Genomic DNA, 23923 nt, shown 5'->3' with positions numbered 1-23923 from the left:
TTTTGACAGGCAGAGTGGACAGTGAGAGAGAGAGACAGAGAGAAAGGTCTTCCTTTGCCGTTGGTTCACCTTCCAATGGCCACTGCGGCCGGCGCACCGCGCTGATCCGATGGCAGGAGCCAGGTGCTTCTCCTGGTCTCCCATGGGGTACAGGGCCCAAGCACTTGGGCCATCCTCCACTGCACTTCCCTGGCCACAGCAGAGAGCTGGCCTGGAAGAGGGGCAACCGGGACAGAATCTGGTGCCCCGACCGGGACTAGAACCCGGTGTGCCAGCACCACAAGCCGGAGGATTAGCCTATTGAGCCATGGTGCCGGCCTTGTGATAAAATTTAATGTATAAGTTAGGCATAGTAAAAAATCAACAACCTAAAAATAATAAAGCAATTCTATCAATATAATGAAAGTTATGTGCATGTGGTCTCTCTGTTCCTCCCACAGTGTCTTATTTTACTTTGACCGTGTCACCTAAAGGAGTCATTTATAGCTTCCCGTTGACATTCCAGTTGTCAGGGTCACTACTCCTGCACTTTAGGGCCGTTATTAAATGCAATAGGGTAGGTCCCATGCTGCAGTGTAGCAAATAGAGCTGCCACCTGCAACACCACCATGCCATATGGGTGCCAGTTGGAGTCCCGGTTGTTCCACTTCCAATCCAGCTCTCTACTAATGCACCTCAGAAAGCAGTGGAAGATGGCTGGAGTGCTTGGGCCCTTGTACTTGTGTAGGAGACCCAGAAGAGGCTCCTGGCTTCCGCCTGATCCAGCCCTGCAACAGTCCTGCTGTTGTAGTTATTTGGGGAGTGAACCAGCAGGTGGAAGATAGCTCTCTCTGTCTCTCTCTCTTTCTCCCTGTAACTGTTTTAGATAAATAATTTTTTTAATGTGAAGTAGGGTGACAGGACAGTCCATCTGGTGACTGACCTGACTCCTGAGTGACGTAATGTGTGAGTAGCATATCCAGCGTAGATACGCTGGACAGGGGAGATTCGTGTCCAGGCTAGAAGGGAGTGGAACGGTGTGAGATTTCATTGTGACACTGAGAAACACACACAGTTCAGAGTTATGAGTTGTCTGTGGAATTCTCCATTTCATATTTTCCGACTGCAGTTGACTGTGGGTCAACGCGAAACCATGAGTGGGCAGGGGAGGGGAGCTACTGTGCTAAGAGAGCTTGAGCGTGTGAACTTACAGTCTTACAGTGTTAAATGTGGCCGTGAACTTGGTAGATTTTTCTTCTTCAGATTTTTCCTCAGGTGCCTTACAGAGCTTAAACATTTTCTTCTCGGAGGTCTATGCAGTTGTTGTTCTGTGATTAATTCCTGGGTAACTTTTAGCTTTTGGTTTTATTTGGAAGGCAGGGAGACAGATGAAAAGAGATCTGCCATCTGCTACTTAGTCACCCAAATGCCCACAGTGACCAGGGCTGGGCCAGGCCAAAGCCGGGAGCCCAGAACTCAATCTGGGTCTCCTACATGGTGGCAGGGACCCAGGGACTCATGCCAGCATTTGCTGCCCGTCAGGGTCGCGTTGGCAGGAAGCTGGGTCAGAAGCAGAGTGGCAAGGACTCAGACGAGGGTCTCCGATACAGGATGAGGGCGTTCCGAGCAGCGGCTTAAGCGTCTGCACCGAACTGCCTCCCGGTTACTGATGTCGGCGACCGCGCGGCTCGCTGGCTTCCCTGCGCACTGTGCGCTTCTCACTCTGCCCCTTCTTTCCTCTTACTGAACTGTGCTGGCCAGGGCTGCAGGACTTGAGCAGGGAGAGTTCCTGTTTTCTCCCTGCCCTAAGGGAAGGTGTTGGGAGTTTCTCCAGTAATTATTGGTATTCTGATAGATTTTTTTTTAGTAAATAGACTTCATTAAGTTAAGGAAATTTCCTTTTTTTTTTTTTTCAGTATTTTTTATCTTGAGTTCTGAATTTTGTCAAATTACTTTCTTGCATCTGGTGAGATAGATAATCATTTGCTGTCCTGTTTAACCTGGTGGCCACTGTTGTCATGACCCTGGGGGTGGCTGCCGTCAAGAGGAATCTGAGGTGCTGTCCAGGCTCAGTTGAAAAAAATGCCAGGATCAGCAGGGGCTTCCTGCCAGGGGGCAAAGGTGCCGCAGTCTCACCACACTCAGCGGAGTTCCTTTCCTGGCACTGAAGCCGGAGGCCTGGGTGGGAAGCAGGCCAGCCTGGGAGTCCCTGTGCGTGTCCTCCTGCCCTCACGCCCATCTGCACCCTCTTTCTCCAGAACGTGCTGGCCAAAGCCCTCTACGACAATGTGGCTGAGTCCCCAGATGAGCTCTCCTTCCGCAAGGGTGACATCATGACGGTGCTGGAGCGGGACACGCAGGGTCTGGATGGCTGGTGGCTCTGCTCGCTGCACGGGCGCCAAGGCATCGTGCCTGGGAACCGCCTCAAGATCCTGGTGGGCATGTACGACAAGAAACCAGCCGGGCCTGGGCCTGGCCCTCCTGCCACCCCACCCCAGCCCCAGCCCCAGCCCGGCCTCCCGCAGGGCGTCCACACCACAGTGCCCCCAACCTCCCAGTACACCCCCATGCTCCCTGCCACGTACCAGCCTCAGCCCGACAGTGTCTACCTGGTGCCCACTCCCAGCAAGGCTCAGCAAAGCCTCTACCAAGCCCCTGGGCCTAGCCCGCAGTTCCAGTCACCCCCAGCCAAGCAGACGTCCGCCTTCTCAAAGCAGGCATCCCATCACCCGTTTCCCAGCCCAGCCGCAGACCTCTACCAGGTGCCGCCAGGGCCAGGAAGTCCCGCTCAGGACATTTACCAGGTGCCACCTTCCGCTGGGACGGGCCATGACATCTACCAGGTCCCCCCATCCATGGACTCCCGCCCCTGGGAGGGGACGAAGCCACCGGCAAAGGTAAGTCCACCCGGCGACTGGGCACTGCCACTCTTGGTCCCCACGCTCCCACAGTAGCTGTGCATTTGGTCTGGGGGCCAGGTGGGAGGTGACCGTTTGGAGACTGTGCTCCTGTTGGGCGAAGATGGTCCTGAACAGGCTGTGGCACCAGAGGGGACACAGCAGGCTGGCCTCGGAGAGTGTGGAGGCCTTCAGCAGGGTGTCGCTGGGAGGGCATGGCCTTGAGATGTGGGGAAGTGCCTGCAGTGGCACGGGAGGCCAGAGCTGCAAGCTAGGCACGGTTTTTAGGGGCCTGGTGCCCACTGAAGAGCTGGATGCTGTCCTATGGGTGGGGGGTTTCATGTGAGAGTGATGTGCCCCCCTCCAAGCCTTGCTGAAGTCATTCTGACCACAGAGTGACGTCCTCCAAGCGCCCTGGAGCTTGGAGCGGCAAGACTGGGGCGGGGATGCTAGAAGAGGAGGACTTGAGCTTCGGGGTGGCACTTAGGAGAATTGTGGGTAGAGATCAGTGGTCATCTGCATGAGCGTCGGTACAACAGAGACACTTGCTTCTTTGTCACGTAAGCCAGGTCTGGCGGTGAGCGGGCTGGGACTGCCAGGGCCCTCCCTCACTGCCGGAGCCGCTCTGCCCTGTGTCCTGCTCCTCTGTCATCCTCAGTGTGCGCTTGTGTCTCCTGGTTTGCGATTGTGCATGGGCTGTGGCTGTTGTGCATATGGTGTGCCCAGCAGGGAAGATGGACCTTGTGTGTGCCCTTCCTGTCGGCCGGAGCTGCAGCCTGTGGTCCACCCGGCTGCCAGGGAGGTGGAAAACGGCGCCTCTCCCCGGTGGCCACGTGCTCCGTCTCACTCAGGGGCCGGGTTCTAAGGCAGAAGGGATGGAGGGCTCCTTGGGGCTCGGTTGAGAAAGGCGCAGCGGCCGTGTGCTCAGGGGCTCACCTGCTCTCGGCTTGTGTGTCAGCGTCTGCGTGTGGGTGGAGCACGTTTGTGCCCTGGCCCCAAAGGCCAGCTGTTGGCTCTTCTGGGGCAGTGACCGTGGGGAGGGTGCTGCTCCTGGGTCCCTAGAGCAGGATTGCCCTGCGAGACTCAGCCTTCAGTCCCCTGCAGGCTATCCCTGGGGGACGAGGCCTCTGGGCCGCAGCCTTGAACCCAGGCACCCTCAGCTCCATGTGCCGCCCTGTGCACTCCCATGCCACTCCCAGATCCGTCTGTGGAGAGGGAACAAGCACCTCCCCTGCTTCTGGCAGTGGGGAACAGCTTTTTCCCCTCTGGTTGCCTGTGTCTGGGCCCAGAAGTAGAGTTGTCCCCTGTTCTAGCCCTCCACCGTTACGGGCCTGGCCTGCCCTGCCGTGTAGCTCACCCAAGGGGGCCCGAAAGACCGAGCCTACACCAAGGAGTGCCCCGCCACCACTCACTGCTCCTCAGGGAGGCTGTGCTGGATAGAGGCCCCCTGGAGGGGGCACAGCTGGCCCTGAGGAGGAGCAGCCCAGGCCAGCCCAGTCAGCCTCCGTGAGCTGCTGCCCGGTCTTGTGCTGTTTCCATGTCCAATCTGGAGCTTCCGTTGTCTGGAGAGTCAGTGGCCAAGTAGACATGGAGCCCATGGCCCTGAGCCTTGTCTTCAGAGATGGCCTTGGCTGAGTTAGGGATCTTGCTGTTGCCAATACTGGACAAAGTCAGCCGGAAGCAGGTAGGAGTCCATGGACCCTGACCCTGGTGAGCCTCGAGACAGGCCATGGTCTGTCCTCTCCACACACAGCACACCTCCCGTACAAATGCACATGCACAGCCATATGTCCACAGACATGCCCATGTGTATGGTCATGTGTGCACATACCATGTGCTTGAACACATACGCACACACTCATACATGTCCATGCTCCACACGTACCCGAGTGAGGCATCCCTTGCCCCGACTTTGCAGCGCAGCTCGTCCTGGTACAGTGGGGAAGCCGGGGCCGGCAGTGCAAGGACCTCAGCCAGGCCTTGGACGCAGGCTGTTGATTGTCAGTTGCTCTTTCCCTCCCAGGCATGGGTGTGCTTCTGGACTGGGAGGCGCCCACTGCGGAGCTGCCTGGGCCTGTGTCCTGAGGGCCCTACCCTGCCTGGTGGACCAGCACCTGGTTGCTCTCCCCAGGAAGCCCCATCGCTCTTGCCCTGGGCAGCTTGGAATGTTTCTGCGATGCTTGTTTACCCTGGAACATGCATAATGCATGCACAAGTCTAGAGAGAAATTCCCCAATCAAGAGGTAATTGCTGGGGAATTTCAGCCTGTTTGTCACATACTCTCTCTTTGCAGGCTTATATACATACTTTTGCATTTTAAAGTTGTAAAATCAACATGAGGTACAAAGCCATTTTCTTGGTGGTAAGACTTCTCTAAGCCTGATTGGGGTGGCGGCTCCCAGTGGGAGGTGGGCACTGTGCAGTCTGATTGCTTTTGTCTTGATGCAGTAAGCATCTTGGGTTGCACATCTGTGCCTGCGCTTCAAAGTCCTGCTTCATGAGCCTGAGGTCCTCCCCTCAGATAGCTCCTGGGCCCAGGGTAGGATGTGGGCTAAGGTCAGCCCTGGCGAGGACTGTAGGTGGGTGGGAGGGCCTGGCCCCAAGAAGCCACGAGGGCAGGCGGCAAGGCTGGGGCCAGGAGGGTCAGACTCCAGAGCAGGTTCCATCTGGTGTGAGGGGAGGGCTGGGTGGCCAGCAGGGCCTGGGTGCTTAGGGCCAGTGCCTGGGCCCCGGGACTTGGGGGCTTCAGGCTCTCTGTGTGCAGTTGGGACCGGCAGAGGGGAAGGCATCTGTGAAGTAGGGGAGCTCTGGAAGTAGGGGAGGTGTGGGGAGGGGGCGTGGACGTGTTCTGGGTCAGGAGCTGCAGCTGCGCCTAAAGGGACAGCTGTACTGCCTGAGCCATAAGGTACCAGGAGCTTGGAGTGGGGGAGGGGAAGTGTGCTACCGCGCTGGGCCCCCAGGCCACCATGCCTGTGACCCCGGTCAGGTGCTCCCTGGCAGTAGGATGTGTCCTGGTTTGGCAGAGACACTTCTGTGGCTGTGAGAGGGACAAAGTGGGAGTCGTCGATGGGAGGGGCGGGATGCTCCGTAGCTAGGAGTTGGCCCAGGTCAGGGGTGAGGGCCGTTTTAGTGAGAGGCTTCAGCCCGAGCTGCCGAGGGGCAGGGAGGGGCCCTGATCTCTGCTCTGGAGGTTGACTCTGCCGCCCAGGACTGACCTGGGTTCGGACACACGTTTCTAGGTCACCCACTCCTTCCCTGGACCCTGTTGTGGGGGAGGAGGGTTGGAAGGGTCAGCATCCCTGACCCTGGCGGGACCTTGCGCTGCATGGGTCCTCTGTGTGTGCAAGGCTGGAGGCAGCAGGTGGGCCTCATGTCAGTGTCTCTGTGTCTGTCTCCTTCTAGACTCTGGCCCTGCTCCCCAACCCCCAGGGGCCTCCAGGTCCTGCTAATGGGGCTCAGGTGCCGTGCAGGGTGGCCTGTGATTAGCGCGCTCCCTTCTCTGGGGAATCCATTTCCCTAATGAGCTTTGCTGCTGGTGGCGGCTTACTCAGTTTTTCTAACAGAAAGCCTTTGCTGGCCCCTCCTACCGCTCACTCTCGCCCTCCCCAGCTGCTGGGGGTCCAGCCCTGCTCTGCATGAGGGCTACATGAGCACAGATGGGGCCTGCGTGCGGGGCTGCTCCCCACTCGTCCCAGCCCTGGGCTCTGGCTCACCTCCACCTGGAGAGGTGTGTCCTGCCTGCCCCTAGGGCTGCTGTGGAGGCCGGAGAAGCCCCAGGCTCCGCCTCATGGACTGGCCAACCTGCCACGTCCCTCCAGCCCCCGCCTGCCCCGCCTGCCCCGCCTGCCCCGCCTGCCCCTGTGTTGGCAGGTTCTAACATCTAAAAATAGCTTTGGAGGCGACTCAAGTCTGGGGCTCCAGGACGGAGATGAGTGTGGAGAGGCAGCCCTGACTCCAGTCCCAGACACTGCCGGTCAGGGAACACCGCACCAGGCCGGCAGCCCAGCAGCCCGGGGCCCTGCCCGGGAAGTGGGCAGGGGAGCCTCTGCCAGCCTGGGGCTGCTGGTGCCCGTGCTTCCTGGGGGCACCAGACCCATCTGCTGCCCCTGGGAGAGCCGGCACGTGGCCTCGAATGGGGCCTTGGCGTTGTTCTGGGGGCCTTGAGCCTGCGGAGAGAGAGACGTGTGGGGAGGGCCTGAGTCAACCCTGGCCCAGACATCCCCTTTGATTAGGGAACAAAGGCCTTTCTGTGGAAAGAGCTGAGCAGGGAGCCCCGTGGGGGAGGCTCAGCGGGGACGGCTGACCCAGGCCGGGTGGGAGAACCCTGCTGGGCCTCCTGTCTGGGAGGAGGCTGCGGACTCATGTGAGGGCAGCATGGCCCTCGTGGGGGCTGTGAGCAGCCCAGGGTGGCGCCCCCAGGCCTCTGTCTGCCTGCTGTACAGTGCCAGGCTTGGCCACTGTGGCTCTTGGCACCTCTGTGTCTGGAGGTGGCTGCTGGGTGCCAGGATTGGGTAAGTCCCTGCTGGTGCTGGACAGACAGCGCTCAGGAGACCTCGGCTGAGGCCTGTCGTCCTGCAGGGTCGAGGGCCTCTTGCCCTGCCTGTCTGCCCCCTCAGCAGCCCATGTGCCCCGCACTGCGGAGCCTCCTCGTGTGCCCAGCTCTCTGTCCCTGTCCCCGAGCCAGGCAGCGGCAGACGAAGCCTAGGGCTCACAGCCCACGTGGCTGTCACAGAAGGAGTGAGGACCAGCACCTGCAAGCCCACTGGTGGGGCCCTCCCTCAGCTCCATTGTGCGCCTGGCTCCCTCACAGCGGGGGTGGCCGTCTGAGGACTCAGTGCCAGAGCCAGTGGTGAAGTGGGCTGTCCGCCCCCAGGTGGTGGTGCCCACCCGAGCCGGGCAGGGCTACGTGTACGAGGCCTCACAGCCGGAGCAGGACGAGTACGACATCCCGCGCCACCTGCTGGCCCCTGGGCCCCAGGACATCTACGATGTGCCTCCTGTTCGGGGGCTGCTTCCCAACCAGTATGGCCAGGAGGTAGGTGCTGAGGGCTGGGGCGGTTGGGAGAGGCAGGGGCGGTGAGTCTGTACGTCTGCAGCCCAGGGACCTGTGGGGTTTCTGCTCTTCCCATCTCACCCAGGCGGCCCTGACACCTGTTTGACTGTGTTTTTCTGCTCCCAGGTATATGACACCCCTCCTATGGCCGTCAAGGGTCCGAACGGCCGAGACCCGTTGCTGGACGTGTACGATGTGCCTCCCAGTGTGGAGAAGGGCCTGCCACCTTCCAGCCACCACGCGGTGAGCCGCCAGCAGGACCCGGACTGCAGAGGCCAAGGCCGTACCTGTGGGCGGCTGTGGGTGGGAACCGGTCCCGTCCAGCTCTGCCCTCATTTGTGTGGGGCAGATGTGGGAACCAGGCTCTCTTCTGAGCCTGTGGAGTGGCCTGTTCTGGGCCTCCTGGAGAGGATAGTGGCAAGGCCGCCACCGAGCGGAGGGGCAGTAATTATGTGGGGCTTCAGGCGCAACCTAGGCCTGTCCTGGGCAGACTGGAATGGAACGTGCCAGAGCGAAGAGTCCCAGTGGTGGCGGTGGCAGCGGCAGTGTGCTAGCCAGCCTTTCCCTGCGTGTCCCACGGGTATGTGTGTTAACACACGTGTGATCCCCCTGTGCTGTGTGGCTCCTGCCTCCTAGGTGAGCAGACAGCCAGAGGGAGGCCGAGGCCCCGCTCCAGACAGCCCTTAGCCATCACCACTGCACACGAGCACCACACAAGTGCGTGTGCCTGGGCCGTGCCCAGTCCTGACCCCCTCTTGGCTTCCAGGTGTACGACGTTCCTCCCTCGGTGAGTAAGGATGTGCCTGCCGGCCCGCTGCTCCGCGAGGAGACCTACGATGTGCCCCCTGCCTTTGCCAAGGCCAAGCCCTTTGACCCAGCCCGCCATCCACTGGTCCTTGCCGCGCCGCCTCCGGACTCCCCACCCCCCGAGGACGTGTATGACGTGCCGCCCCCAGCTCCTGACCTCTACGATGTGCCCCCTGGCTTGCGGCGGCCAGGCCCTGGGACGCTGTACGACCTGCCCCGCGAGCGGGCACCTCCCGAGGTGGCCGACAGCAGCGTGGCTGACGACGGGGTGTACGCCGTTCCCCCCCCAGCTGAGCGAGACGCCCCGGCGGATGCCAAGCGCCTGTCGGCCTCCAGCACGGGCAGCACACGCAGCAGCCAGTCGGCTTCCTCCCTGGAGGCAGCGGTGCCAGGCCGGGAACCCCTGGAGCTAGAAGTTGCCGTGGAGGCCCTGGCTCGGCTGCAGCACAGCGTGAGCGCCACCGTGGGCCACCTTCTGGACCTAGCGGGCAGTGCTGTCGGGGCTGGGGGCTGGCGCAGCACCCCGGAGCCCCAGGAGCCGCCAGTGCAGGACCTGCGGGCTGCGGTGGCCGCCGTCCAGGGGGCTGTGCATGAGCTGCTGGAGTTTGCCCGCAGCGCTGTGGGCAACGCCGCCCACACCTCTGACCGCACCCTGCATGCCAAGCTCAGCCGGCAACTGCAAAAGATGGAGGATGTGTACCAGACGCTGGTGGCACACGGTCAGGCCCTCGACAGCAGCCGGGGAGGCCTGGGCGCCACCCCCGAAGACCTGGACCGTCTAGTGGCCTGCTCCCGGGCTGTGCCCGAGGATGCTAAGCAGCTGGCTTCCTTCTTACATGGCAACGCCTCACTGCTCTTCAGACGGACCAAGGCCCCCGCCCCAGGGCCCGATGGGGGTGGCCCCCTGCACCCCAACCACACTGACAAGGCCAGCAGCATTCAGTCGCGGCCCCTGCCCTCCCCGCCCAAGTTCACTTCCCAGGACTCACCAGATGGGCAGTACGAGAACAGCGAGGGGGGCTGGATGGAGGATTATGACTACGTTCACCTGCAGGTGGGTGCTGCCCTGCCCGGGCCCCCCTGTCCTGGGGACCATGCTCTGCCCCTGACACACACACAGGGCTCTTGTGGTCGGAGGGAGACATGAACCCCAGCTGAGGCCCAGGCACTGGGGAGACCCCGCACCCCGCACCCTCCTCTCGCTTCGGCCTTCTGGGCCAGATGGCTCCCTGGAAGCCCCCTGCTCATCCCTGTGGCCAGTGTGGCTGTGTCCTGGGGTCTAGCAGTGCCCACCAGGAATGGCTCCCAAGCTTAGCTACTGCAGTGACCCCAGCAGACACGACAGGGTTCTGTTTGGAGAGAAGAAACAGGAGCAAGATTGTTTGAGGCCAGGGGGACATACAGCAGGGTAGTGGGAAGGTCGGGGCGGGGTCTCTGAGGTAGGACCCTTTCGTGGTCATGGGTTCAGACGGAAGGAAATCCTAGTGAGGTGAGGAACATCCCATACTGAGAGCCAGCAGCTGCCAGTACCCAGCAGCCCGGCCCGGGAGGTGCACAGTGGCCAGGGATGCAGGCCCCAAGCTCGTAGGTTGACCAGGAGAGTTGGAATTTGATTGTTCGTGTGAGAGCTGGGTGGGGCAGAAGGCCATGGCCACGTGGAGTTGCATCCTCTTGAGTGGGTGTCAAGCGGGTGCTCAGCACCCTCCTGAGCTGTCGAGAGGCCTAGGAGCACCCTCCTCTGGAAGCCGCCTCTCCCCGGGCCTGCGTGTGCTTGCGGCGCCACCTGGTGGCCGCTGAGCTCCTGCTGAGTCCCACAGGGCCCCGTGGGCTTCTGGGCCAGAGCAGGTGCCTCAGCCGGCTCCTTGTCTTTCCCAGGGCAAGGAGGAGTTTGAGAAGACACAGAAGGAGCTTCTGGAAAGGGGCAGCATCGTGCGGCAGGGCAAGGGCCAGCTGGAGCCCCAGCAGGTAAGGCCCCGCCTCTGCCGCCCAGGCCCCGCCTCTGCCGCCCAGGCCCCAGCTGGCCCAGCCAGCTAGCCCCGCCCGCGAGACCATCCCCACCTCCTTGTTTGGTTTGTGCTGTAGGCAGGGCGGGCAGGAGAGCAGGAGCAGATGCCAGGTGGCTTCCCCACCGGCCGCCTGCTGGGCTGCTGGGCTGCGCTCTTCACGGGGACACTCAGGAGCCACTGTGGCCCTCTCGGGCACTTTCCTTGGCACTGCACGGTTCTTCTGAAGGTCACAGGTGACACTGAGTCTTCTCGCTGTGCCCCATCCCCCGGTACAAGTGCGGTGCCGTGTTCATCTACAGACAATGCTCTTCCTACTTTCTTTTATTTTCGGAGAGCAGGAAAGGGGTATCAAAAACAGCAAGGGACTTTTATTTTGATAAAATAGTATAAAATCAACGCAAAAGTATCCCGCGTTAAGGTTCCCTCACCCCACCTTCCCCCTGGCTGGGAGGAGAGAGCCTGCCCCGTCCCCTGGGACCGCCCTGAGGCCCAGCCGTGGCGTCTCCCCACACGCGGTGGGGGCGGTTGGCGGGGCCGTGTCACCGAGCTGCTGTGAGGTCCACGGCTGAGATGCTTAGCAAGTGCCCAGCACGTGGAAAACCCTCGGGAAAGGAGCAAGTGTCAGTAATCAAGAAACAAAGCAGTTCACACATACGTGTACATGCACATGCACGTTTACACACATACGTAGACGCTCCGCTGTTTGGAGAAATGGACATGTGCTGTCCCAGCATTTAACTAGTCCCCTGTAACCGGGCAGTTAGGTTATTCGCGGCCTTTGCTGCCGTGGGGTGGGCTGTCGTGAGCACGAGTCTGCGTGCAGCTGAGGCAGGAATGGGGGGAGCGGAGCGTTCACGCCGCAGACTGTCAGCACGGCACTGGGGAGTGGTGAAGAGAAGAGGCACCCGCCAGGTTACTTTAAAACAGAACGAAGCCAAGTGTGTTCTCCCCGGGGGGCGAGAGTGGGGAGGTGAGGGCTTTTACCGAGCCCACGCTGGTGTCGGGAGGGCGCGGCTTTGGTGGGTTTTGGGCATGAAGGCTGCAGCTTCGAGAGGACCCGAGGGCAGACTCCTTCCCGCGTGCTCACTGCCGTGAGAACATGGGTCATGCGGTGTTAGGAGAGAAAAGTCCGTTACAGAAGCATTTGCTGCGCTGCCATTTTTCTAATTGAAAGAAAATGTCTTAATATCCACCAATTTTTGTGCATATGTAAATTTTTTCCTTTCTGAATATTTTGCAAGTGCCATATGCCCTTTTCGTTTGCTTAAAATCTTTATTGTGGAAAACTTCATAATTTCTAAAATTAGAGAAAATAGTCACCCAGGTCTGTCTCCAGCCGCCCGGCGCACAGCCAGTCCCATCTGGTGTGGCCCCGGCCCCGCCCCCAGGTGGTGCTGAGACCCTCAGGCCGGTTCTTCTGCAAGCGCTTTAGTGCACCATTCTTTTTTTTTTCTTTTTTCTTTTTCTTTCTTTTTTTTTTTTTTTAAGATTTTATTTATTTGACAGGTAGTTAGACAGTGAGAGAGACAGAGAGAAAGGTCTTTCTTCCGTTGGTTCACCCCTCAAATGGCTGCTACAGCCAGCATGCTGCGCCCATCCAAAGCCAGGAGCCAGGTGCTTCCTCCTGGTCTCCCATGGGGTGCAGGGCCCAAGGAGCTGAGCCATCCTCCACTGCCTTCCCGGGCCACAGCAGAGAGCTGGCCTGGAAGAGGAGCAGCCGGGACAGAATCCGGCGCTCATATGGGATGCCGGCGCCACAGGCAGAGGATTAACCTGGTGCACCATGGTGTCGGCCCCTCTTTTTCCTAATATGTGGTTCTTTTTGTTGTTATTTTTAAGATTTATTTATTTATTAGGAAGGCAGAGTTACAGAGAGAGAGGGAGGGAGACAGACAGCTGGTTCACTCCCCAAATGGCCATAGCCACCAGGGCTGGGCCAAGCTGAAGCCAGGAGCTTTATCCAGGTTTCCCACGTGGGTGCAGGGGCCCAAGCAGTTATGCCGCCCTCTGCTGCTTTCCCATTAGCAGGGAACTGGATTGGAAATGGAGTAGCCAGGACTTGAACCGGTGCCCATATGGGATGCCAGTGTCACAGGTGATGGCTTACCCCACTGTGTCACAGTGCCTGCCCCCATGGCTCCATTTAAGAAGTTCTGGTGTGGGCCCCAGTCCCAGACGCCGGCCTCCCCACCCCTGGGGTCATGCTACTGACCTGTGCTCCATGTTGCTTGTCTTTGTTTCCCAGTGTTAGATAAGCAGGAGAGGAATTGGGAGAACTGTGCAAGGCCAGTGAGGGTCTGAGACCCCTGCTAGGACAAGAGCCTGCCCCATGACCCTGGCCATGCCAGGAGGGCCCTCGCCAGCCAGCCGGGGACGGGGCAGCCTCTGGTTCTCGTCCAGGACTCTAACCTTGCTCGTGTTTCCCCTGCCGTCCAGCTGAAGCAGTTTGAGCGACTGGAGCAGGAGGTGTCGCGGCCCATCGACCACGACCTGAGCAGCTGGACGCCGGCGCAGCCCCTGGCGCCAGGGCGCACGGGCGGCCTCGGGCCCTCAGACCGACAGCTGCTGCTCTTCTACCTGGAGCAGTGCGAGGCCAACCTGACCACTCTGACCAACGCCGTGGACGCGTTCTTCACTGCCGTGGCCACCAACCAGCCACCCAAGATCTTCGTGGCCCACAGCAAGTTCGTCATCCTCAGCGCCCACAAGCTGGTGTTCATAGGGGACACGCTGTCACGGCAGGCCAAGGCCGCCGACGTGCGCAGCCAGGTGACCCACTACAGCAACCTGCTCTGCGACCTCCTGCGCGGCATCGTGGCCACCACGAAGGCTGCCGCCCTGCAGTACCCGTCCCCCTCCGCTGCCCAGGACATGGTAGACAGGGTCAAGGAGCTGGGCCACAGCACGCAGCAGTTCCGCCGGGTCCTGGGCCAGCTGGCGGCTGCCTGAGACCAGTGGGGGGCGGGGGCGGGGCAGCGGGCTGGGGCACGCGGCAGGCATGGGGACAGGCCTCCCCACTCTGCCTCGGTCCAGCAGCCCCGACTGTCCAGGGCGTGTTCGTATTTATGACAGGGCAGGCCGTGGACGGCACTGCCTCAGGACTGGAGCCCAGGGCAGCTGGGGGGCCACCCCGAGGCTGGATCCCACTGCGTGCGGGGACCCTGCCCCGACAGGGCTGGTGCAGCCTTGCCGGGCTCTCCACACCAGGGGAAGACCCTAAGCAACTATTTTTCGTTATTGATTTTCCAATCATTTGACTAATAATCTACATTTAAATAAAAATGTAAAAATGAAAAGCAGCTGCCCGAGTCAGGCCATGGTCGGTCAGAAGGCCACCGAGTACAAAGGGCTTGAGGCCGCCAGCCCCACACAGAACCCCAGGCCTGCGCACAGGCCCCAGTGGCTCCTGGGGCTGGGGTAGGGAGAGACACTGGCTGAGGCCCGGAAGGCCTGGAGTAGCTCCAGGAGGGGTCACACAGCCGGGTCCTGTGGGGAGCAACCCGGACTAGACTAAGTTACTGGAATTAGGACTTATTCTATGCATCTGCTCTCCCACAATATGGCGCTGAGAAGGGAGAAGCAGCTTCTACACAGCTGCCTCCAGTTCAACCAATAAACAGCAGGACCTGCTCCTGATTGGAGGAGAGCAGCGTGCTCGGTGTGTGGGTAGCAGAGTTGGGATTGGCAGAAGAGGACTATAAAGGAGGAGAGAGACAACATGCACCAGGAACATCTAAGGGGAACATCTATCTGAAGGAACACCTGAGCAGCCCCCGAGAGAGCCGGCCGGCGGTGTGCCGCTCCCCCGCGGAAGTGGGGAAGGCGGCTAGGGGGAGCCGCCCTTCCACGGAGGTGGAAGGGACGGTGGCCAACCCGGGAGGAACCAGCAGCAAACCCGGGAAGGGCCGAGCAGACGAAGGAACAACGCAGGGTCCTGTGTCATTCCTCCACGAAGAGGGGGAGTGACATAATGGTGCCGTGACTCGGATATGAAGCCTAGGCAGGGCTTAGTGTCGTTCCTCCACGAAAAGGGGGAGCGACAGGGTCCCCCTGCCCCAACGAGCCAGGTGGCTCCTCCTGGAGAGGGGAGGTGGCAAAGGTGCTCAGGCCCCAGGGGGCACCTGGGAGGGGCCTGCTGGGGTGCAGTGGAGGCACAGCACCGCCCCAGGCTCCCAAGCTGCAACTCTAGTGGCTGGAGGGCCTGAGGACGCGGCCTTGGGTCTCCAGCAGAGGATGGGGTACGTCCTGGCCTGCTGCTCTCCCTTCGGGTTGCCCTGCTGACCCAGGTGGGAGGGGACGAGCGTCCTCTCCTGAGCCCCGAGTGGGCGGCGGCAACCACCCAGTCCTGCTGATGGAGGAGCCTCCTCAGAAGTGGAAGCTGGTGCTGCCCTGGGTGTCAGCAGCCCCCACAGTGTCCCCAGGCGCCCAGAATCCTGCTCTCACCCGCAGGGACACCATTGATGACCCTGGAAGGCTGGTCAGCACAGGGTGGGAGGCAGGGACCCCACAGCCTGCGGGCAGGGTGCAGAAGGGCTGGACGGGAGCCACCGGGGCTGCACCTGTTTCTACCTCAGCCTGTCCAGGCCACCTCCTCTGCAGATGGCCCCTGAGCCCCAAATCTCTAGGCTGAAGGGTCCCCCACCCAGCCTGCTGACCCCAGCCAGGGCCACCCAGGCTGCCTGAAGGAGCAGAAATGAGGTCTGCCATGAGTTCCGTGTCTGTGAAATGGGGAGAACAGTGCTAAGTTCACGGGTGGGTGGCTGTGGGATTAGGTTTAGTAACCCTGAGTCCTGGGGAATCCTGGGCGCTGGCTCTTGGCTCTGGGAGGGTGGGGTGCACTATTCTATTGTGGGGAACACTGGGTTGATGATGGCCTGAGACAGCAGTGCCACGCCTCCGAGACACTGAGAGCTCGGCTGCCCCAGGTGCCCATGGAGGGAAGCAACATGCAGGCATTTGCAGCTGGGGCCCCAAGGGAGGAGGGCAGGGCCCCTGGCTGCTGTGCACCCTGAGGGGCGTGCCCAACCCCCTCTGAGCTCAGGGTTGTAGGACAGGGGCCTGGGATGTCACAGCCTGCTCCATACCTGGAGTGCTGGGGGGACGTGCTTGGGAGGCGTGCAGGTAGAGCTGGGGCCTCCCCCAGCTTCGGCCAGTGATTGGGGGTTCCCATCCGAGTAGATGGAAAAGGCGGAGGGGAGAGAGGACTGCACGTGTCCATCTGAGTTGGAGGTGCTTACTGGTGACAGGTGCCCCATGCACAGCTGGGGGCCAAGTGGAAGCCCAGAGGGGCTGGGGGCAGGCAGGAGGCCGGCCGAGGGGCAGTAGGGGATGAGAAGAGGGGAAAATGCATTGGGTCACCTGGGCTGGGGCTCAGGGGTCCAAGGGACCTGGACCCCCTGATACCACAGGTGCATGAGACTGGAGTGGGCAGGGCCCACCTGGGACCCTCATTCTCCCTGCGTGTGCTCTTCTTGGGTCTGGAGAGTAGGGACCCATGTGGTGGGGGAGGGGACGAAGGAGGGTCTCTCAGGACACCAGCAGCCTGGTCCCACCAAGGAGGGTCCTGTTTGGAGGCAGAGAGAGGCCTTGGCAGCTCCCAGACAGGCAGCAGACAGCGCTGGCATGGGGTCCAATGTTTATTTTACCTCGTGTGGTGTCCGGGGTGAGGTGCGGCTGCGGGCTCAGTTGGCCGCCAGGATCTCCTGCACCCAGGAGACAAGCTTGGTGACGCGGGCGTACACGCCGGGGCTGGAGGTGGAGCAGGTGTCGCTGCCCCAGGACACGATGCCCACCAGGGTCCAGGCTCCGTTCTTCTGGCAGACCAGGGGGCCTCCAGAGTCGCCCTGCAGGAGTGGGGGGAGAGCAGAGGCCGTGACTCTGGCAGCCGGGTCCAGGGGCCGCGGTGTTGTTCCCAGAGCCCTCCATGCAGGTGCTCGGCGAGGTTAGTGCTGGGCTGGGAAAGGCATCGGGAGCTCCTTGTGTGGTTTGTGCCCCTGCAAGTCTGGGCCGGCCCAGGGCTCCGTAAAGCTGATTTGCCCAAGAGGAGGAAGAGCACGGGTGGGGCTGGCCATGTGGCCACTGTAAGGGAGGAGGGGCTGCCTGATCTGGAGTCCTCGGCCCAATGTATCCCACTGCCCAGGCTGCGCACTGCCCCGCTCCAGCCAGTGCCTTCCGCTCACATGGCATCCGTGGCATTTTACAGCAGTGCGCCTCCGAGCCCGGAGCCCCTAACCCTCTTCCCCTCTGCTGAGGCCATCCGTGGTCCACTGGGTGCGTCTCCCCAACGACTTGGGCAAATGAGTACAGGGAGAAAGGGACGGGCCCTGGCGAGAGGCAGGGCTGGGAGTGGCATTCTCTGCCCCCAGGTGGCAGGGGGCAGGGGGTGCAGCAAGAGCCCCCCAGGGTGTGGGCTGTACCATGCAGGAGGAGACACCGCTGGCGCCGGCGCAGACCATCAGGTCGGTGATCTGGGTGCCCCAGTACTTCCTGCACTGGGTGTTGGACAAGAGTGGCAGGGTCGCCTGCTGCAGCTTGTTGGGCGTGTTGGCGTCTAGAAGGGCAAGGGGTGGTCAGCAGCCGCGGCCTGCCCCGCCCACAGTGCCACCTCTGCCCCCCCGCCGCCCGCCTGGCTGGTCTCTCACTGGTGTGCTTGGTCAGGCCCCAGCCCGTGGTGGCACACAGTGTCCCCGCGGGGAAGTTGTCGCTGGCGCTGGGCAGGCACACGGCCGACACGGTGGTGGAGAAGCGGGCGGATGAGGCCAGCTTCAGCAGGGTGATGTCGTTGTTGATGGTGGCCGCGTTGTACTTGGGGTTCTTGAACACCTGTGGTTTGGGACCAAAAAGATCCAGCCGCAGTCCAGGGAGAAGATGCGGGGCCGGAAGGACAGTGAGGGGTGCGTGGCTCCCCTCGACACCCCAGTGCTCCTCCCTGGACAGTGGCCTCAGTTGGCCTCATCCTCTGTGCCCCCAGGAGCCCGAGGCCCGGGCCTGGACGGAGCAGTCACAGGCCTGCCCCTGACGCGGTCTGTAAGCTCTGCTCCCGTCTGCCTCTGCCATCGGGGGTTATTGGGGTGATCAGGAAGGGCCGGGGCTGGAGGTCTTTCCGTGCTCTTGGTCCAGCCTCAGTAGCCATGGGGTCCCCAGGCCCTCGCCGCCAGGGTGGCACCTGGACCCCGGTAGCCCTCATACCTTGGCGATCTTCAGCACCTGCACCTTCTCCTGGCTGGAGCCCCGGTCAAACTCCCCGGCCACGACCAAGTGGGAGGTACTGGAGAGGGTCAGAGAGCAGCGGGTTCCCGCCATGAGGAGGGCGCCAGCTGCAGGGGGCGGGCGGCCTCTCAGGAGCCGTGTGCAGGCGTGTGTGCACAGCGTGCGTGTATCCGTGCTCGTGACCACAGGGCAGCTCACACAGCTGTGATTGCAAACAGTGGCACACCCTTCCCGGGGGCCCAGGCAGCACTGGAACTTTGTACGCATTTCCGACAAGGTCTCTGAGGAGTGGAGGGGATAAAGGACTCGTCCTCAACCATGACAGCTTCCCTACCGCACCCCAAGGGCTTTCCTGGGGACCCACGGCCCTCACCTGACCCCGCAGTGGGCGGCGGTGACCACCCAGTTCTCGCTGATGAGGGAGCCCCCGCAGAAGTGGAAGCCGGTCTTGTCCTGGGGAAGGGGAGGGGGGGTCAGCAGTTCCCACCAGGCGGAGCCCCCAGTCTGACCAACGCCCCCCACCACCCGGTGCCTCCAGGCGCCCAGAGTCCCGCTCTCACCTGCAGGGACACCTGCCAGGGCCAGGACCCGGGGACGGCATTCTCACCATTGACGATCCTGGCCAGGCCGGTCAGCACGGGTTGGATGGCGGGGACCCCGCAGCCTGCGGGCAGGGAAGGGTGAGGGTGGATGGCAAGGTTGACCCTGGACCCAGGTCCCAGGGCCCCGCCTCCTCACCTCCACCCCTGTCCCAGCCTCTGGGACCAGGCCTGGCTCCCACCTCCCCTCCCTGAGAAGGTGGCCTTGACTGCGCTCTGGCCCTGAAATCCCCATAGGGCCACTCAGGCTGACGTGCACTGGGCATCAGGAGCAGAGGAATCCGACTGGTGCCCACCTCTACCCTGGCCAGACTGACAGGCGGGGTACAAGGTGGGCTCCATGCCTTTGCTCCCGGCCCAGCACTGCCCACTCTGTCTCCACACCAGTGACGTGGGCATCACACAGTTGCCGGGCTTACATGGTTGGAGTAAGGATGCAAGACAAGTTAGCCTGCAAAGTGCTGGCTCTGTGCCTGGCGCATAGTAGGTGCACAGTGAACAGGAGCTTTTAAGAGCAGGAATGGAAGGGACGAAGCTGCAAGTGCTCACCTGTCACCATCCGAGCCTGTGTGGCAGCCCCAACTGTCTTTCCTTCTAGACCTGTCTTCCTGACCCCTGCCCAGGGTTCGAGGCCTGAAGGCAGCCCCAGGAATGCTCGCTGCCTTCCCTGGGGGCTTCGGACTGGATGGGCGTAAGGAGAGGGAACAGCCCTGAGACTGAGACTGCGAGGGAGCTGGGGATCTGGGCGGCTCCTCCCAGCGTCCCCGAGCTGGAGATGTGGCCGATGGCACGCAGAGTGGGAGGGGCTGGCACGGGCTCAGCATGCTGTGTGCAGGGAGCAGGGACCCTGTAGCCTGGGGTAAAGGAGGAGGCCTTGCTGCCCTCGCCCGGCCTTGCTGACACCTACCGTAGGTGGTGCCCAAGAGGGCCCAGCAGGAGAGCAGCCAGAGGAAGGCCATGGTGCCACGTGCACGGATCCAGGGCGCCTGCCCGCAGCTCCCTGTTATAGCCCAGGGCCCCCGCCCAGCTGTTATCTGCAGACCTTGAGGTGATAATCCCTTCCCTGGGTGTGTGCCTGGCCGGGCAGGAGCCTGGGAGGGCAGCAGCTGTGGCCCACCGCCGAGCTTGGGGCCAGAGCCAAGGGCAGAACAAGGCCGGACAAGCGGTCACTGGGCCAGAGCCTTCCTCCTCCGGGCCTCTGCCTCTTGTGCGGGCCTCCATGGCTTGAATCTGGAAGGCCGGGGTTTAAGTCCCAGCCGAGTCCCTGTGGCTTGGAGGATCTCGGACAATACATGTGTTCAAACGTCCCTGGGCCCTGCACAAGCAGGGCGAGGTTCAGGAAGGCTTGGGTCAGGTCAGAGGCTTGGGTGAGGCTTGGAGGCCAGGGCCACAGGGTCTCAGCGCCAGCCTGTCTGCAGAGTGCCTGGGCAGGGCACAGCTGCCCACTGCCCGGTCACCTGAGCCAGCCCCCGCACACAGGGGCCAGCAGCCCAGACCCTGGAATTGAGTGTGTGGCATCCTGGGGCAGGTCGGGGGCAAGACAGGGCCTGTGTCCCCCGGGGATCCCTCATCCCCACGATGAGGGCTAACGGGGCTGGACCTCAACGTGTGGGAGGCACAGGGGAGGTGGACCTGGGACTCTGGGAGGGAGAAGTCTGGGCTTGAGGCTGCCAGACACAGGGCAAGCTTCCCCGAGTGCAGGCAACGTGGCTCGGGGCTGTCGTCACATCCGCTGAATGGATGGCGGTGACGTGTGCGTCCACGGCTCGGATTTTGGCGTCAGCCAGCTGTGGCTCCTAGGGCGAGTCCCTCACCTTCTCTGATGCCGTCTCTCCGTGAGTCGGCAGGAGGTGTACGCTGTGGTCCCCTTCTCGGTATCTCTTCAGCTAATGGCCTGGCAGGCCCCTTCCGCACCCGAGAGGCCGTGTGTTGGCAGAGGTGCTGAGTGCCTGCAGCTTATCCCAGCAACCAGCAGAGACAGCAGCCCCCTCCCGGAGTGCACACAGACCCCTGCCTTCCCTTTAGCAAGCTTACCTGGGTCGGAGAGTTTAGGCAAAAGAGTGAAAGAAGTAGAACACTCTTGCGCATCAGGCCCCGCTGAGAGCAGTGTCACCATCATCATCATATCAACATCATCGCTTAGGACGGGCAACAGCTGTGTGTGCAGGAGTAACCCCGGGTCTCCGGAGGGGACCGGGTCCAGGCACACGGAACGGTCAGGGCCAGGGCCTGGGGGTCGCAGGGAACCCATGTGGTCCAGAGGAGCCAGGAGCCACAGAGGCAGGAGCCGGCGTGGGGAGGGGGAGGGGCCAGATAGGAGGGCCGACACGTGGCTGTGAACGCGGCCTTGGCCGGCATGGAAATGTGCAGCTGGCACCGGGGGCCTAGCGCATGGGAATAGGCGCAGCTGCGGGGGCCGTGGGGAGCCTGAGCCCAGGGCGGCTTTGAGTGGCTCTGTCGGGCAGCCGGGTGGGGACAGAGAGGGGGAGCAGCCTGTGTCCCGGTCCCCATGGACTCTGGCCTCCTGGGCTCTCTTCTTTCATGGGTTCTTTTTATATTTTTACTTAGTTATTTTTAATTTATTTGAAAGGCAAAGAGACAGAGACAGGCAGATCTGATGTGGGGACTCCATCCACATCTCCCACGTGGGTGGCAGGGATCCCCACTACCCCAGCCACCCGCTGCCTCCCAGCAGGAAGTCGGGATCTGAAGCTCAGGCCCTCACATGGGACGTGGGTGCCACCTGCTATCTGTGTTCATTTCCGAAATGAGGTGCACGGGTCCTTTGCTCTTGCTTGAACGCCGCTGACTGTAGCGCCGATGGGTCGGTGGCCTCCGATGAGGGCATGGGCCTTGGGGCCCCGCCCCCGGTCCCCCACAGCGAGAAGCCGGACATCTCCCACTCCCCAGAGCCCCTCGCGCCCTGGGCCCAGTCCCACCTCCTGAAGCAGCTGCTGTTCTGATTGCTTTCTGCATAGGCTGGCTTTCCATCTTGCACAACTGACACTAGTGCGCACCCTTGCGTGTGGATTCCTTTGGCTTCCGGAGTTGCGTGGCAACAGAATCACGCCGTGTGTCTTGTCACTGTTTGGCCATCACCCGTTCTCTAGCCTGGGGCTGTTAGGGGGACAGCTGTTGTGAACACATGAGGCCGAGTCTTGGTGTTCGGGTGCCCACCTTTAAACAGCAGAACTGAAGGAGTCGGCGCCCACCCCCATTCTGGGTGTCCCCCACCCTGCATCACCCTCATCAGATTTCCCGAAGGGCGTGGCAACTGGGTCTACAGCGCCAGGACGCCATCCCAGGCTTCCCAGATAGAGCCGTGTGACACATGCTTCTTTGGCTAACCTCTTCCACCCCGGATTTTTCCCTGGCTGGGGGGCTGGTGGGAATATCTGCCCTTAGCCGACCACATGCCCCTGCAGCTTAGGCGACCGCAAAACCCACACCTCCCAATGGGTGTCAACTCATTTTTGAAAAATCCCAAACCCTCATAACAGTAATCACAAACAGGCCCGTGATCACCCACACGCCGGCTATGGGACTCGGCTGCCCACAGCTTGCCACACATCCCTACGTGCATCCACATGTGCAGAGCTTGCCTGTTTGGGAGTTAATCGCAGAGAGCATCACTGGTTTTTAAAAATTCTCCCTGGGGCCGTCGCTGTGGCATAGCGGGTAAAGCCGCCACCTGTAGTGCCGGCATCCCATATGGGCGCTGGTTCAAGTTCTGGCTTCTCCACTTCCGATCCATATCTGCTGTGGCCTGGGAAAGCAGTGGAAGATGGCCCAAGTCCTTGGGCCCCTGCACCCACGAGGGAGACTGAAAGAAGCTCCTGGCTCCTGGCATCAGATCGGCGTAGCTCTGGCCATTGAGGTCAGTTGGGGAGTGAACCATTGGATGGAAGACCTCTCTCTCTCTCTCTCTGCCTCTACCTCTCCTTGTAACTCCAACTTTCAAATAAATAAATAAATCTTTTTTAAAAATTCCCTCTGTCTTTTTAAAACTTGTTGCTTTTTATTATTATTATTTTATTTAAAAAAAGAGAGGGGCTGGTGTTGTGGTGTCGTAGATTCTACTTGAAATGCCAGAGAGCCAGTTCCAGTCCTGGCTATGCTATTTCTGATCCAGTTCCCTAATGTGCCTGGGAAAGCAGTGGAAGATGGCCTGAGTGCTTGGGTCCCTGCACCCATGTGGGAGACCTGGATGGAATTCCAGGCTCTGGCTTCAGCCTGGCCCAGCCCCAGCTATTGTGGTCTTGTGTGGAGTGAACAGTGGATGGAAAGACCTTCATCAGTATCTCTTTCTCTCTGTGTCTCTGCCTCTCTCTCTGTCACTGTCTTTCAAAAAAAAAAAAAAAAAAGAGAGAGAGAGAGATTGATTTTGAAAGAGTGACAGAGAGAGAAGGAGAGAAGGAGAGACAGAGAGAGCTTGCATCTGCTGGTTCACTCCCCAGATGGCCACAACAGTCAGCTCGGGGTCAGGCTGATGCCAGGAGCCAGGAGCTTCATCCAGGTCTCCCACGTGCGTGGCAGGGGCCCAAACACCCCGGCCATCCTCTGCTGCCTTTCCCCTGCCAGTAGCAGGGTCCGGATGAGAAGTGCAGCAGCCAGGACGCGGACCGGTGCACGTGTGGGAGGCCACGCCATGCCCTCTGCTCCTGCCGCTTCCCCGAGGGACGGTGTCAGCTCAAGAGCATGCGGGGCCGCAGCCGTTTCAGGAATCCTCCACCCCGCACTGCCTCCCCCACTGCCTGCCTGTGTGTACCAGAAGGGCGTCCCGAAGCCAGGGCTGTCCTGGGCAGCTTGGGTTTGGGGGCAGAGTGTGGCTGGGGACAGAGAGCCCCCACCCTGCCACGTCCATGCCGTCTGCCTCCTTGGGGGAGGCTTGTGCCGGCCAAGCAGCTGCCCACCTCGGGGGCCCAGTGGGGCCTCAGACCTGGGTTCCTCTGGAACGGGCACCTCCATGCCTGGCACCTTCCGAGAGATGAGAACCTGTGGGGTACAGGCCAGCCCGCTCCCTCACGGCCTGCCCTGGCGTCAAATCCCAGCCCCCCTTTTTTTAGTTAAAAACAAATATATCAAAGTATAATTTCTTTTTACCTTTTTTTAAAAAATAGGTTTATTTATTTGAAAGGCAGAGTTACAGGGAGAGAGAGAGAGAGAGAGAGAGAAATAGGTTTATTTATTTGAAAGGTAGAGTTACAGGAAGAAAGAGAGAGAGAGATCTTCTATCCAGTGCTGCCTGCAGCACCTAGGGCTGGGCCAGGCTGAAGCCAGGAGCTCCATCCGCATCTCCGACGTGGGTGGCAGAGGCCCCAGTACTCAGGCCATCTGCTGCTGCCTTCCCGGGTGCAGCAGCAGGGAGCTGGA

General features: G+C 61.2%; 2 protein-coding genes across 7 annotated transcripts in view; one reads left to right on the top strand and one right to left on the bottom strand.

The window, feature by feature from the left end:
- The window catches only part of BCAR1 (BCAR1 scaffold protein, Cas family member), a 35768-nt gene extending 21727 nt beyond the window's left edge, over positions 1-14041 (top strand). For 2 of the 6 annotated variants that reach the window (XM_070062734.2, XM_089320482.1), the window contains exons 2-8: positions 2238-2422; positions 2720-2876; positions 7750-7911; positions 8056-8172; positions 8696-9790; positions 10612-10701; positions 13179-14041. In XM_070062734.2, the coding sequence (XP_069918835.1) occupies positions 2238-2422; positions 2720-2876; positions 7750-7911; positions 8056-8172; positions 8696-9790; positions 10612-10701; positions 13179-13691 (2319 nt within the window). In that variant the 3' untranslated portion in view covers positions 13692-14041. Of the gene's footprint in view, positions 1-2237; positions 2877-7749; positions 7912-8055; positions 8173-8695; positions 9791-10611; positions 10702-13178 lie in introns of all 6 variants that reach the window. The other 4 variants (XM_051847286.3, XM_017342365.4, XM_008257622.5 and 1 more) reach the window with 2 other exon arrangements.
- Positions 14042-16360: 2319 nt separating this feature from the next.
- LOC100342191 (chymotrypsinogen 2) lies at positions 16361-19528 on the bottom strand. The gene is made up of 7 exons (XM_051847300.3): positions 19458-19528; positions 18512-18615; positions 18325-18404; positions 17931-18009; positions 17384-17564; positions 17159-17292; positions 16361-16585 (listed from the first exon to the last, which is right to left on the bottom strand). The coding sequence occupies exons 1-7, from the start codon at positions 19507-19509 to the stop codon at positions 16424-16426; spliced, it is 792 nt and encodes a 263-aa protein (XP_051703260.1). The 5' UTR covers positions 19510-19528; the 3' UTR covers positions 16361-16423.
- Positions 19529-23923: the final 4395 nt, after the last annotated feature.

The sequence above is a fragment of the Oryctolagus cuniculus genome, chromosome 18 (assembly GCF_051225735.1).
Source record: "Oryctolagus cuniculus isolate XC-2025 breed Fujian yellow rabbit chromosome 18, ASM5122573v1, whole genome shotgun sequence".
Classification (NCBI taxonomy): Eukaryota; Metazoa; Chordata; class Mammalia; order Lagomorpha; family Leporidae; genus Oryctolagus; species Oryctolagus cuniculus.
Note: the sequence above shows the minus strand (reverse complement) of the source record. Positions and strands in the feature narration are given on the sequence as shown.

Coding starts and splice junctions, on each gene's coding strand:
- LOC100342191 (XM_051847300.3), bottom strand. CDS start 19,509: ATGGCCTTCCTCTGGCTGCTCTCCTGCTGGGCCCTCTTGGGCACCACC. Junction 18,405..18,511: donor CCTGGCAGGTGTCCCTGCAG/GTGAGAGCGGGA, acceptor CCCCTTCCCCAG/GACAAGACCGGCTTCCACTT. Junction 16,586..17,158: donor GCGGTGTCTCCTCCTGCATG/GTACAGCCCACA, acceptor CCACTCCTGCAG/GGCGACTCTGGAGGCCCCCT.